The 14,576-nt window shown below is 42.9% G+C and overlaps 3 protein-coding genes across 4 annotated transcripts in view; 1 reads left to right on the forward strand and 2 right to left on the reverse strand.

Moving 5' to 3' along the window:
* Positions 1-368: 368 nt before the first annotated feature.
* Positions 369-7,192, reverse strand: LOC117229626 (uncharacterized). Its single transcript, XM_076519472.1, has 6 exons — positions 5,459-7,192; positions 5,242-5,372; positions 5,101-5,159; positions 4,428-4,576; positions 3,636-4,250; positions 369-3,575 (listed from the first exon to the last, which is right to left on the reverse strand). Exons 1-6 carry the CDS (start codon positions 7,153-7,155, stop codon positions 560-562), a joined length of 5,667 nt encoding a protein of 1,888 aa, XP_076375587.1. The 5' UTR covers positions 7,156-7,192; the 3' UTR covers positions 369-559.
* A 1,205-nt stretch (positions 7,193-8,397) lies between these two features.
* LOC117229625 (uncharacterized) lies at positions 8,398-12,579 on the forward strand. The gene is made up of 7 exons (XM_076519473.1): positions 8,398-8,410; positions 8,482-8,713; positions 9,028-9,195; positions 9,594-9,750; positions 10,067-10,226; positions 10,326-10,523; positions 11,472-12,579. Exons 1-7 carry the CDS (start codon positions 8,398-8,400, stop codon positions 12,488-12,490), a joined length of 1,947 nt encoding a protein of 648 aa, XP_076375588.1. The 3' UTR covers positions 12,491-12,579.
* Positions 12,580-13,691: 1,112 nt separating this feature from the next.
* Positions 13,692-14,576, reverse strand: part of LOC117229429 (cell adhesion molecule Dscam2) — a 353,961-nt gene continuing 353,076 nt past the window's right edge. For both annotated transcript variants that reach the window (XM_033485864.2, XM_033485865.2), the window contains exon 28: positions 13,692-14,513. In XM_033485864.2, the coding sequence (XP_033341755.2) occupies positions 14,096-14,513 (418 nt within the window). In that variant the 3' untranslated portion in view covers positions 13,692-14,095. The remainder of the gene's footprint in view (positions 14,514-14,576) is intronic.

Genomic DNA, 14,576 nt, shown 5'->3' on the forward strand with positions numbered 1-14,576 from the left:
GGAAAAGAATATATTCTTCCGCAAAACGACCGCCGTCTTCCGTTGTTTATCAAGATGCAAATGTTCCGATGAATAACGCATTTCGCGAGTGATAGCGAAACACAAGGAAAACGTGAATGGCAAGGCGCGAGAGCCTATCAGGGCTACGATTGTCGATTCTCTGTTACGATGTAGCGTGACATCATTCCCGAAGAAAGAGATTACCTAATCGAAGCGGTCGCGACGAACCTAAAAATAACCCGGCGTCGAACTCACGCGTTTCTCCGTGAGAAGAATCGAGGATGGCATCGCGAACGATGATGGATGATCGATCTCGGTCGTTTAATAATCGGTCTCGCGATCAGTTTGTTTGATAGCATTATCCTCTATTACTCTGTGTGCATACGAAACACGTTATTTAATCGACGCAAATAATCGAACTACAAATCTAGCAACGTGACAACACGTTTAGAGGGGACGAAGCAAAAAGGGACGAAGCAACAGCGACGAATAAAACGGGACCAACAAAAACGGGACGAACAAAACGGAGGATAAATAAATCGTAGAAGAACGGCACCGGTCACGCAACGACGTCGCAGGTGATGGTGAACTGCAGGCACCAGAACACAATGGAGCACACGACGCCGTAAACAAGCATCAGCACGCTTTGCCTGGAGAACGGTTTCATTGTGCTCTCCGTTTTCTCGTTCTCCGCTCTCGGAACTTCGACGCGAATCTTCGAGCACGTTCTGCTCGAGACCGTCCGCACGAAATCTATTTCCCCCATTTTCCCGTCATCCATTTCCCGAATCAACAGCTCCATCAACGAGCCCGCGTCCCCGAAGACAGCACCGCCAGACGATTTCCTCGAAATTCCCGCATCAACGCCATCATCGGACACATTCCTTCCGTCCCGCGAAATATTCGTGACGGACGTTGACGCGGCTTTCGAATTTTCGCGTTCAGACTCGTCGTCGTTCGATGACGTCGCATCCGCGCGCGACGAAATCTCGACGTCGTGCTTGCAGGAACGATAACTGTCTTCCACGACGATATCGATGCTGTCGATTCGTGACAGGTTCTTCGACGTTCGCTCGCATCTCTCCGAGTCGCCTTTCTCTCCCAGCTTTCTTTCTTTCTTGCATCTCGATTCCATTCGTTGCTGGTAGACGTGAATAGCGTTGTACAGGCTCCTTGCCCGGATCGTAGCGCTCTGTAGAGCCGCTATCGTCTCCCAAGGAACCGTTCCGCCGAGATAATCGAACTCCGGATCCATCGTCGCGTTGCAATTGCAATCTGGAGAACACCGCGACGGGAATTGTCGCAAGGAACTCGAGGACGTCGACGAGTCCGACTCGCGAAAATCTTGCTCGCCGTCGTCTCGATCGCGGACCGACGGAGATTCGTCGCTCGAATCTTCCGTCTTGCTCAATCGCTCGAGACTGCGCTTCCCTGTCAAACGCCGGTCCTCTTTGACATTCATTTTGCTCCATATCTCCGTCAAATTTGTAGTACTCCGGCGAGAATGATCTCGAATGTTTTCCGAAATCCTTTCGGTCGCTGTCATTTTCGAAACGTAAGACACTTGCACAGTTTCCGCGACGCTGTCTCTAACCGCAGTCGACTCCGTCATCGACGAGGCATCGTTACTTTCAACTTTCGTCGCATTTTCCGTGCGACAATCGGTCGCAGCGTGTCTGATCGAAATGATCTCCGTCTGTGTCTCGATCGTTCCTTTCTCTCGCTTTTTCGTCAACGCGGCATCCTCTTCGACGGTGATTTGTATACTCTTCGTCTCCGTTTCCCGAGGAATCGTCTGAGAACACGCATCCTCGTTCCTCGTCTCTGTGCTCGTCGAGGTGTCCCTTTTCTCCGGAAGCCTCGTGTTCTCTTCACAATTTTTATTCGATTTATTTTTATCGTTTTCCGAGGCTATCAGTCTTCGTTCGCAAATTTTCATGATCTTCTCCAGTATCTCCGTCTCCTTGCAACTCTGCGCCGACGGTTCCCGACGTTTGTCCCGTTGCTTGTCGGACGCTCCCACGTCTGCTAAACTCACGGACTTCGCCTTCAAGCAGCCGCGACACTTCCGCTTGTCCCTCATACACTGTTCAGCCCTGTTCAACAAATTAACATCCACACCTTGCTCGCGAAGAAATTCCTTCAATGCGGTTAACGACGTCGCGCGCGAATTCGTGCTTGACGTTGTTTCGTTAACGGACGACGGATCTTTGGATCTTCCTTCGTTAATCGATGACGGATTTTTGGATTTCTCTTTGTTAACGGATGACGGATTTTTCGATTTTTCTTCGTTAATGGATGACGGATTTTCGGATTTTTCTTCGTAAATAGATGATGGATTGTTTAATAATTCTTCGTTAATTTTTGTCGGATTTTCCGATTTCTCTTCGTTAATAGATGATAGATTTTCCAATATTTCCTCGTTAACGTCTAACGGATTTTTAAATCTTTCTTCGTTAATGTACGACGGATTTGTCGATATTTCTTCGTTAATCGATGACGGATTTTTCGAGCTCTCTTCGTTAATGGATGATGGATTTTTCGATGGTTCTTCATTGATATCTGTCGGATTTTTCGATTCTTCTCCGTTAACAGATGATAGATTTTTCAATATTTCTTCGTTAACGTCCGACGGATATTTAGATCTTTCTTCGTTAACCGATGACGGATTTTTCGATCTCTCTTCGTCAATAGATGATAAATTTTTTAATATTTCTTCGTCAATGTCTGTCGGATTTTCCGATCTCTCTTCGTTAACCGATGACGGATTCTTGGATCTTCCTTCTTTGACTATCGTCAAATTTTTACTCGTTTCTAGTTCATCTTCCTGCTGCTTTCTATCCGACGATAAAGGTTCAAGGTTCATGGAGCTGTGATAGGTGTTCGAGGATTCGTTTTCGGATGTACAATCTGAACTAGCTTTTAAACTGAAACTATTCTTCGCCTGAGCGTTTTCAAGTTGGATGTCCAATTTAGAATCAGTGGTCTGATTTTTGATATTGGCAATGGAAGACGAATTCGTCACAGTAGATGACAGAGGACGTTCAGGCATCTTCTGCGCCGACCGCGGAGTTTCATGAAATATCTCAGCGCATTTCGATCGGCGCGTTTGATTCGGATCGATGTCCCTCGTAGGCTCATCCTGCGAGATCTCAGCTTCTTCTTCGATCGAAATTGGTTTCACCGGTTCAGTCGAACCCACCTGAATCTGATGATTACCAACCAGCGACTTGTTCGCATGTTTCTTCTCTTTCTTATCGTTTGGCGTAGATTTGATAATTTCCTCCAGAAGTTTCAGGACTTTCGTTTCCTTCGAGTTCTTCTGTCGACCGATCCTTTCGGGGGATGACGACTCCGATCGACAGGAAGACTCGCTGTCTTGCTTGAAACACACTTTCAATGGCCTTGACTTCAACTTGTACTTGACAGCAGGTTCTGGATACGTCGCGCATCTTCTGCTGCTCGATTGTTTAGAGAAATCGTTCGGTAAATTATGCGCTCTGCACTTCGCCGAGCACGTTTCAGTGCCGACTTTCTTTCTGGGCTCGCCGGGTCGTCCGTGCTTCGGATGCTCCCTGAAATCGACGGTGTATTAAGTCTTATCATATCGATTTCATTCGGCAACAAATTCTTACTTTATACATTCTGTCGGTTGATTCGCTTTCTCGTTGGCTTGCGGAAGCAACGGCCGACTTCTTTGCGTCAACGCGGTAGCGCTGCTCGACGACGGAAGTTTCACCGCACCACCTGGTCTCCACACCGGCTGTTGATTGTTGGCAACGCGGGACTTCTGTCGGGACATCGGCTTCCATTGTTCGAAGTTCACGCTCTGCGTGGGCTTCTTGAGCAGCTTGCCTCTCTCGTGGCAGCGAGCATTGTCGATCGTCTTTCTCTCATTGATTTTGTACGCGGCGGCGTCCGAAAGTTTCTCCGCGTCGCGGATTCTTTGGATGTTCAACGATTTTGTCGACGGCTTTGATTTCGGGCGCCTCGTTCCGTTGTACCTGTGCAAGCTAACGTTCTCGTTGGTCTTTCTCTCGGCGATTTTAATTACGACAACGTCCCCGGTCTTCTCAACTTCGCGGCTTCTAGGGCTGCTCAAAGATTTCATCGACGTTTTGGACTTTGATTGTCCGATCGGATCGTGTTTATTCGAGACAGCAGGCGTCCGCATCTCGATGTTACTTCCTCTGCCTGCCAGGTTCAATTTTTGACCCCTCCATTCGGCGTAGAAGTCTTTCCGCCTGGAACTTTGGCAATTAGAAATGTTTGTTGGCAATTAAAAGTGTTCGTGGCCGCTGAAAATTCTTCGAAAGCTTAATGATAATTTCACGATGATTTATCACAAAATTAGTGAACGTTATTTAAAGCGTTCGAAGGAGATCAGTAAAATTTGTAGTAATATCTGTAATTTCTATTAAGTGGATTAGCTTAATTGCCTTGGGTTTCTAACATTTTTCTTCTCTTCGGTCTCGACTGTAACGATTTTCATCTTATCCAGAATATCTTGCATTATGTCGCATATTTCGCGAAGTCCGTGGTCCCAAAACGACACGACTTCGTTTATCATTATTCTCTAAGAACATAGTAATTACTTATCATTTGATCGCGGATTTTTAGGCAAAATAAAAATTGACTGAATCAATCGCTGGGAATTGAAACCGAAAGTGTAGCAAGTAATATAATTTTTAATCATCTTAATAGATTAAAAAAAATGCATTCACGTTTTAAATTGATTTTAATATTTGCACTATTTATATTGGAGCTACTAAATTTTGTCATAAATGCGCAGAATCCGGTGTCTACTTATTATAATCCGCAGAATAAATAAGAGATTTCAATTGAAGTTTTATAATTCGTAAAATAAATAAGCGACTTCAATTGAAGTTTTATAATTCGCAGAATAAATAAGCGATTTCAATCCGAGTTTTATAATTCGTAAAATAAATAAGCGACTTCAATTGAAGTTTTATAATTCGCAGAATAAATAAGCGATTTCAATCCGAGTTTTATAATTCGTAAAATAAATAAGCGACTCCAATCCACGTTTTACAATTCACAAAATAGATAAGCGATTTCAATTCAAGTTTTATAACTCACTTTTCTGTACAAATTCTTTTCTTGGTACAGTTTCAACAGGATGCTGTCTATCTGTTGCTCTACGTTGCGAGAATGTTAATACCAAAGCGTTAACGATGAGCTAAACATTTCTACTTCTCTTTAAACGATATAACATGTTACCTTGCTTTTCCACAACAAGCTTGTTCTGATCCACTGCTTTCGCCAGATCGATGACCAAACGCAACAAAGTTCTAGCGATCTTTGACTCAGCTGCGTAACTGTCCTGTGAATCGTGAATGTAACTTTTGCACCTGCGTAGAAAAATGATGTCAAATCAGAAGGAAACTAATTTCCAAACTCAAGATTGAAAGGAGGAATCTTTATTTCAATTCCATACCTGGAAATTATTCTGACGAGAAGCCGCATAGGCACCGTCGAACGCACAGAATCGAGCGAGCTCGTGTCCTGTAACTGAATCCAAATATTTTCCATTTTCTGGAAATTGATGTACAACTGTTTGTGAATTATCAACAACAAATTGCATATTTTGATATCGCCGTAATCGACGCCGAACTTCTCTTCTTCCTTTCCGATTGTCCCGCTGCTGGTATCGTCGACAGCGTATTCCATAATGTTCTTCTCAACGTTTCCATTTCCACTATTTCGCGTGTCATTCGCTCGCATCGTTTCCATTCTGTTCAAACCATTCGTTCCTTGCTCTAGTCTTCCAGCAACCGTCTTCAAATTTTCCTCCATACCTCTAATTTCAGGACTCAATGTTCCCTTGCTTGCGTCGATCACCGTGCTGTCTCCGGTAAACCAGCCAACGCCCGAAACGTCGAAAATACTAGACGGATCGCACGTGGATTTCTTGACTTTGCTGTCGCTCGATTTCACAGAATAATCATCGAACACGTCGGCGTTACGAACACTTGCATCCAACGACGCGATTACTTCAACATTTCGGTCTTCTTTCACCGTAGCGAAATCTGCCGCTTCCGTTAGCGATTTTTCAGACTCGACACGTGCAGCAGCTATCGTTTCGCGCTCAAGACAATTCGTGAGCTTCTCGGTTTTCTTCAACGCCCTCCTCGAAGCCTCTCTCGGCAGACTTCTCTTTCCTTTCATCGAACGCGACTTCTCGAAGTCGTCGGACGACGAACTGGAGCTTACATCCTCTTGGAGGCTTTCGCTGTTCTTTTCGAGATCCGCAGGCTTCGATTTCGAAGCTTGTTTCAAGCTTCTCCGACTCTGCATGCTGGACAAAGGCGGCTCGTTCTTCTCGGGTTCGTCGTGGCCACGTTTCACCTTCGACCACGAAGCCGCGTCTTCCTCGATAGCAGCGGGCTTCGACGATTTCGGATCCTCTTTCGGGAAACATATCATCGAGCTGCCCTCTCGGCTCACGTCGGAAAAGGTTCTACCGAGGTCGGAGATGTTCTCTTTGTTTCCAGGATAAATCTGCACCAGCTCGAAGGGACAGCTGAGAAGAGGGTCTCCGATGGTTCTGCTCTCTGTCGTCTTGCATGCTCGCGCCCATTGATCTTCCCGTGAATGAAGATTGGTCTCCGAGAGCGTGCTTCTGGGCTCGGCCTTCCTCAGAGATATCTTCGAGTCAATTTTCAGGGCCCCGGTAATCACGGAGTTGGCCGTCTCTCGTCGAGCGTTCACCGTGATCGTAACATTTTCTTCGATCTCCTCGATCTGTTCTGGTTTCTTCGCGAATAAATTTGACTTGGCGGGATAGTCGGGGAGTATGTCGAAGTTCCCGTGCCGGTCGTTGTTCGTCGACGAGCTCTGTTGCTCGGTTTTGTACTTATCTCTTGAGAATTTGTTGAGGAAGTGCGCCTCCGAGCACAGGGTCTCGTTGTAAATGAGATTCTCGGTGTCGAACTGAACGAACGGGGACGTCAGCCAAACCGAATTCATTGTCGCGATATTACGGTGTCGCGGGACGGGGAATCGGCGAGATGACGACGGGATTAAAGCACATTTTCTATCGGTCGGAACAGAATTTTGAAGGCATGGGGTTAGGGGAATGCTGAAACTTTCCTGTCGCACGCGTTGTCGAATGTTTCTCGTAAGTGGCGGCATTCCGATGACGTATTTGAAAAATACAGCGAAACATGGACTTCAGAGTTCTGCGGAATTATAATTGAATTACTCGAGGAATGGAACTACGAAATAATTGATTTACATTGTGGTTCAATCATATTGTAATTCGTAAGTCAGATCTCCGATCAATTAGATTACAATTTGTGACTGCGATTGGAGTAGAATTACAAATACCAAGTAATTAAGTTACATTAATTGCTAGTTACGATGTAATTGAATTAAAATTACGGAGAGACGAAAATACGCAGAAGGGACAAAAAATGAGTATACGAGAGAAAAATTTCAAAATGTATCTCAATTCTTCAAAGCTCTGACCCGTAATCTGATTGCATTGTATTTGAATTACATTCCTAATTAATATAATTTAATGAAATGAATTGAGCAATGTAATTGAATTACAGCGTAATTGGAATACAATATATAATTGGATTACAATGTAATTGAAATACAATATAATTGGATTACAATATAATTGAAGTACAATATAATTGGATTACAATGTAATTGAAATACAATATAATTGGACTACATCGTAATTGAAATACAATATAATTGGATTACAATGTAATTGAAGTACAATATAATTGGATTACAATGTAATTGAAATACAATATAATTGGACTACAACGTAATTGAAATACAATATAATTGGATTACAATGTAATTGAAGTACAATATAATTGGATTACAATGTAATTGAAATACAATATAATTGGATTACAATGTAATTGAAATACAATATAATTGGATTACAATGTAATTGAAGTACAATATAATTGGATTACAATGTAATTGAAATACAATATAATTGGACTACAACGTAATTGAAATACAATATAATTGGATTACAATGTAATTGAAGTACAATATAATTGGATTACAACGTAATTGAAATACAATATAATTGGATTACAACGTAATTGAAATACAATATAATTAAATTCGCGAAATTCGTTTACAACGCAATGCCACGTTTTGTTTCCCCTCTAAGCAAGCATTTCTATCCCCTCCACTTTGCTGCACATCCAATCCATAGTAAGCGTTGTCTCAGCAGTAAATCGTCAGCCAATCAGAACGACGTTTCGCAAAAGTTTGAGCTAGCATTCAACGTGCGAGTGATCGTTCTTTTTAGAAAAATGACCGAGGTCAAGCGGCGTTGACCAAAAGCACATCAGTGACCACCTTTATTTTGTTTTAGACGAACATTATTTTTGACAGAACATGTTTTGTACAGGTTATCATTTAGCAATTAGCATCATAGCATTTCGTTTGAAAAGTCGTAACTCGGGGATAGATTGTTCCTAGAACTGGCGAAAGCTGTCGGAGAGTTTCCACATTGCAGGAAATCGCACAGCAGCCCGACATTTTTGCCGTTGAATCTCGACGCCTCGACGTCGACCGGACAAAATCGTAAGGACAAACGTGTCAACGGATTGTCAGTTTTTGTCGGAGCTACGGAACAACGGGTACCTATAAAAGAGCAGGCACACAAGGCTAATAAATTAAAAGATCCGAACTTGCCCAGTCGGCACAGCAAGTACTTACATGTTTCTTTAAGATTCTTCCGGTGAAAGTATTAATTATTGCTGCGACAGGCAATAATAGTATTAATAGTTTATAGCATAATTTTAAATCCGTTGCGTAAATTATTGTATTTTATTTGCGAGTTGAATTTATTGCATTTTATTCTATTATATTTTATTCTCTCTATTATTTTCTCTACATAAAGCAGGTGGAGCCATGTAATCCGTAAGGAAATCAATAAAATTCATTCATTATTACTGCGATAAGCGTTAGGATGATGCAGGAATTGTAGTAGTAAATGTACTGTTCGAGATGATTACGTTTCAGAAAATACAAGAACTTGTGTAAATCCATTTGGTGCTCGAGCAAGAAAAAATCGGTCTCCGCTGGGCAAATCTTCTTCAAGAAGGGGGATACCGTTGTGTTTAATTTTAAGCACTTAGTAAGTTCGGAACGGATTGTCGCAGAATACGCACGCGCCCATCTTTACGACAAGTACGATTTTATTTTTGATTGATGTGTACACTGTATCTTGTTAATTAACACGTTAAGTGCCGAATATCGACCACAAATATTCCAAAATTCCCACAGTATTAAAGTCATTTAATCAATGAAATCGAAAGTAGATAGTTAAGAGCTTGTTTCTTTTGTATTCTAAAAAATCCTAGTAGCATCCAGTTTATTCGAATACATATATCATAATAAAAATGAATGTCAAAACCTAGTTAAAAATGTGATCGACGCGGCACTCAACCTGTTAAGTACAATCAGGCCTCGTTTAACTACACTGACCAAGCAAACCAATAAAAAGTAATCAGTGAGACTGTTATAATCGTAGGACACGCATACTGTTACTGAGAATCTGTGTAGAACTGATTAAGCAAATTTTTTAGGCCCCGTTTCGTTAAAGTCGACCGCAAAGAATCGGCGAAATCGCTGTTGACGACCAACCGCGAAAAAACCGATTCAGACGTGGAGCAATACAAGATAAAACAATCATTTACACGCGAGAGGACGCGTTCCACTGAACCAGGATGGAAGTTAAACAAAGTTATTTGCTTTCTATTACAACAAGTAGAATCATCACATTTTGGAAATTACTCGAAAACGAATATCGGTAGAATTGGTTTTATTGCCGCTGGTTCTTTTAATCCATTGAGGACGAATGCTGCCGTACTGGCGTCATCGGACCCGCGTGTTTAATTCGTAAAACTTGTAAACAGATAACGCAATTGCTTCGTCAACAAATGGTCGATAAGCCTTGCGCGGTTACTCGGATACGAGCTATTTGCTTTAATCCATTTTGGTCGGCTTTGTTTGTTAAGGTTAGGCTCGTCGAGTCTAATTTCTCAAAAACTGTTAAAAGTCCACAGAAAGTTCACAAAGAAACATAAAAAGAGCAACGACAAAGGTGTCGGCGACGCACAATTTTGTATACCAGTTCGATCCGTTCGCGACGTCGAAAGGTTCCTTCAGCGTGAAAGTACCGAAGGGTGGTCAAAATTCGTCCAATGTTGGTCAAGGAGGTACGAAGTACCTTAAAATAGAGTACCTGAAATGCCATTTTAGGTATACCATTTAGGAATACCATTTTCATGAACTATTCGCAATGTTATCCTGTGCAGATAATCCTACGAAATGTTTAAACCTCGCACAAAGCCACGAACATTCTGCCACCACGCTACCAAAATTGCCATTCCGACGCGGTTTGGCAACAGTCAACGCGGAAAAAGGGGACGTTGTAAGTTCCAAGAAAAATACTAATTTGCCTGACATAGGATGTCAAGAAACAGAGGCGGAGCAGCGATTGCCGAGAAGTCGTGGTGAGGGGCGCAAGATTTTCTACTTTTATTCTTTATCATTTCGACTGATAATAATAAATCCTGGGGTCATTTCAAGTAACTTTTTCCTTAGCGAAAATGCAATCGGTTTACTAGTTATTAATGAAAAATAATGAAAATCACGACTTTTCATTAATAACTAGTAAACAAAACCGCGGATTGCATCTTCGCTAAAGAAAAATTTTTTCTTCAAATGACCTGAGGAATCCCATAATTACAGGACACCCTGTATATTTACGAATGTCGATCTCCTGTTTACGAATATACGCCATTACAGGTGCAGATAAAGTTTGCTACTAAATTAGAATACTATTAAACTTACTATTAAGCATAGTACACTGGATGTGTGACAATGATTTAATTGCAATAATGAAACCTTTTTTTCAAATTGGACCAAGTAATTTGAATTTTTTGAGATACTAGAGGGTCTAATTTACCAGATAATGGCTAAACAAATTTTTGTTCAAAAGCTTCAACTATTTTGATTGGCAGAAGAAATAAAAGTTAACATTCTTTTAACCCTTTAACTGCATAAATGTCCAATAACTACAAAATGCACTGTTTAAAGTTTCGTCGTAGACTCAGGTCAAAAAGTTAAAAAACGTTTGCAATGTTTTGCCATTCTATTCTACTTTCTGCAATCAATTTCGTTAGACTTCGTCTGGTGAACTGGTCTTTTTAATAGCTAAAAAATTCAAGTTATTTGATTGAACTTAAAATGGTTTGTATTCATAAACAGAAGAACAAGATCTAAAAACGTGCAAAGTCTCAACCAAATCGGTGATACGCCAAAACCTTGCCCTCTCTTTATTAGTTTACGCAACAGAAAGATAATGGAAAACATTGAAAAGCAATTATTTGTTAATTGGCCAGTAAAACTCCCCGTTAAACTTACTTCGAATTGGCAAAAATAATTTTTGTGTGCTCAAGGGAAACGGAATCTCATCGGCGACATAGATCGCGAGGTAGAAAAGGTGAAGTCCGACTGGCAAGCATTGAGGTCGCACGGCGGCGACTCCAAAATAAAGACTTTCCTCAGCAATTCGAAGTCGAAAAAATTATACGAGACGCTGGACGACATGACGCGCGAGTTGGAGCGAATACAAAAATCGTACCTGGATCCGAGAGCGAATCAGTACCTGCAACGAGGCGCTATGAAGGTGCTGGAATCGTCCGAGCCATCGTTCCAGGAGAAGGCTGACATGATCAAAGAAGCACTGTTCCCGAAAGCAGCACCTTACGCGAAGCCTGCTAACGCGAAAACGGCGGACGATGTTACGAAAAATGCTCTTCTCCCTCACGGATCTTACGCAGGCTTGTCCACAGAAAAGTACTCAGCCGGCAGAAGCATGCTGGGAATGAAGCAATGTCGGAAGAGCGTCGCCAGACCGAGCAGCAAGTCGACGCCAAATTTGAAGAAAGGGAATTCAGGCGAGGTTCCAGCGAAGTCGCAGAAATCTGAGATCGAGGATTATCTGGAGGGTTACATTAGCAGCGCAGAACGAAATTTCAGGAACGTCGAGTCCGGATCCAACGACGTGCTTCCGTCCACGGATGACATGGCGGAAATAATAAAGAAACTGAATGTACAGTCTTTCGATATGTTCGACGCGACGGACGACGAGGAACCTTTGCCGGAGACTAGGAGAGACAGCAAAGATGTCAAGGATATCAAGGATGAGACGTGTACGCGAACTCGGACGCGCGCGAGAGCCGACAACGCGCAAGTTTCGGAGGATCTTCGTACAGAGAAATTGTCTCTGCGGGAGAACAATAAGACGCTGTGTTCCGATAGTTCGATTCAAACGGGAGTTCGAGCTGAAAGAACAGTTAATCCGTTCATGGAGATGAGTTTGCAGTCATTGAACGTTGATCTGCCCGAAACTGTGCTGTCCCGCGTGCTGCGGTCCGAATATCTGCTGAAAGATGTATCGTTGAAGCCTATGTAGAACGAAATTCATCGATAGGAGTACAAGTTGAATGTAAAATATTTTTGGAAATAACAGTTGCTTCGAAGTTCGACGAGAATCCCATTAAACCTGGTGTTTCGCCATCAATCGATTGGACCGGCGCGTTTATCGACCCTCGCACGTAGTAACTCTAGCTCGAGATACAGTCCAGGATCGTATTTCTGCCTCACGGAAATGCGACTGACATGTACCTGATAAGCGTGTGTAATTAAGCTGATTGACGCGTCGTTTATGGCTGCGTCTATAGCCACGAATTGTCGTTTCGGCGTGCAATCATCTTGCCAAAACCGTAAATTCATTCGAACGCGGTCCAAACGCGCACGGTTTTAATAGATTTTAACAGTCTGTTCTCATTTTCAGCGCACCACGATTATCGTTCGTTAAAACCTGCCATTTTCCGAAATTTTCGACACAATCACTCGACCGAATAATCGGGATTTATTTATTGTTCCGCGATATCTTACACTTCCACGCTGATTACAAGTTCTCTGTCGTTAAAGAATTCTTAGAAAGTTAGGAAAATTTATATTTATATCGTGTCTTCGCGTTAATTCCAATTATTAAAGTATTGATAATCGCCGAATGAAATTGTATTTCGATTTCGTACGTTCTGTCGGAAATCTTCGTCACGGGTCTGGCACGATGTTATACAGGATGCCCCGAAAATGGGAGGTTCCTGAGGTCATTTGAAGCAACTTTTTCCTTTGCGAAAATTTTCTTCGAGGCTTCGTTTACGAGTTATTAGCGAAAAACACTGACCAATAAGAGGCGAGCTCGGCTGGTGCGCGGCGGCCCAGCCAACGAGTGCACGGAGCCCAGTTCCGCTCATTGGCTCGGCCGTCTCGCGCCAAATGATCTCGTCTCTGATTGGTCACTGTTTTTCGTTAATAACTCGTAAACGAAGCCGCGGATTGCATTTTCGCTAAGGAAAAAGTTGCTTCAAACGACCTCAGGAATCCCCTACTTTCGGATTGCGAGACATTTTTGGGACACCCTGTATATTGCAGGGGGTTAAAAGTTTGATATTGTTTAGTGTACCTCGAATTATCGTGAATCGACAACCTACCTTCTGCAATTTGTTGCTTCGGGCTAGCGGCAATATTCCGCGCACGCGAACGGCGCGAGGATCCAACGGTGGGTGGGGACAACAGTCCCGAGGGAAGAAGAATTCTGGTCTGGGTTTGTTTAATTTTACTTACAAAAATACCTCTTTATTGTAAATGGATCGTCGACGATAGTTACACGGAAAGACAGTTATCCATCCACAGAGAAGCGTTGGGGGATCCCGACAATCTCAACGGCGAGGAAGTATCTCGAGTTTCATACTTACGAGTTTTTTGCGTTTTTTTTTTGTTTTTTTTTATATCGTTTTCTTTTGAATTAACACTCATCATGCTTGGCAGCTTTATATTCGTTAAATTGGTATTGTTTTTTTTTTATTTATTTATTTTACTTTTGGTTTCTTATCGTTTCTCGTTTACGTGCGTGTGTGTATACCGTATCTTCGTTTTTTTTTTTTATAAATATTCCGTTTCGCATTTCGTACGTTTTTTTTTCGTTTTGCATTCGATATTTGATTAACACTTAGACAGTGATAGTGAAGTCTTTGGGCGATTTCGAGAGCGAGTTAGAAGGAAAACCCGTCCTCTTCCTGTGGAGCTTCAGCTTCATGTCGATGTCGCATTCGGCCTCGCTGGTCTCGTGCGCGTCCGTGAAACCTGTCGGCGGCTTCAGTTCCAACGTAGACAGCTCGCTGCCCCAATCCTCTTCCCGTCTTGCAAGCCTGAACGATCCGGGCTCCTCCAGCAGGCACAACGACTCCACGGATTTCCTTGGGCTCGGCTCTTTCACCAGCCTGTCGCAGGAACCAGGCCTCGCTGGCCGGCTCGGCGACGCTCCCCTTGAGTAACAATGCATCCCGGATTCCGAGAGCTTCATCACGGGCCGCAAGATACCCGGCACGCGACCGTCTATCCCCATGTCGGGCGTTGCTCCATGATTCCTGCAAGTTCGACATACCGGTCCCATCAACCACCCCGTCAATCGATTCCCTCGACCGTTTCCT

The sequence above is a fragment of the Megalopta genalis genome, chromosome 3 (assembly GCF_051020955.1).
Source record: "Megalopta genalis isolate 19385.01 chromosome 3, iyMegGena1_principal, whole genome shotgun sequence".
Classification (NCBI taxonomy): domain Eukaryota; kingdom Metazoa; phylum Arthropoda; class Insecta; order Hymenoptera; family Halictidae; genus Megalopta; species Megalopta genalis.

Coding starts and splice junctions, on each gene's coding strand:
- LOC117229626 (XM_076519472.1), bottom strand. CDS start 7,155: ATGCCGCCACTTACGAGAAACATTCGACAACGCGTGCGACAGGAAAGT. Junction 4,577..5,100: donor AAAAGAATTTGTACAGAAAA/GTGAGTTATAAA, acceptor CTATGTTCTTAG/AGAATAATGATAAACGAAGT. Junction 4,251..4,427: donor AACCCAAGGCAATTAAGCTA/ATCCACTTAATA, acceptor TAATTGCCAAAG/TTCCAGGCGGAAAGACTTCT.
- LOC117229625 (XM_076519473.1), top strand. Junction 9,196..9,593: donor CGCGCCCATCTTTACGACAA/GTACGATTTTAT, acceptor CAAATTTTTTAG/GCCCCGTTTCGTTAAAGTCG. Junction 10,227..10,325: donor GTCCAATGTTGGTCAAGGAG/GTACGAAGTACC, acceptor TATCCTGTGCAG/ATAATCCTACGAAATGTTTA.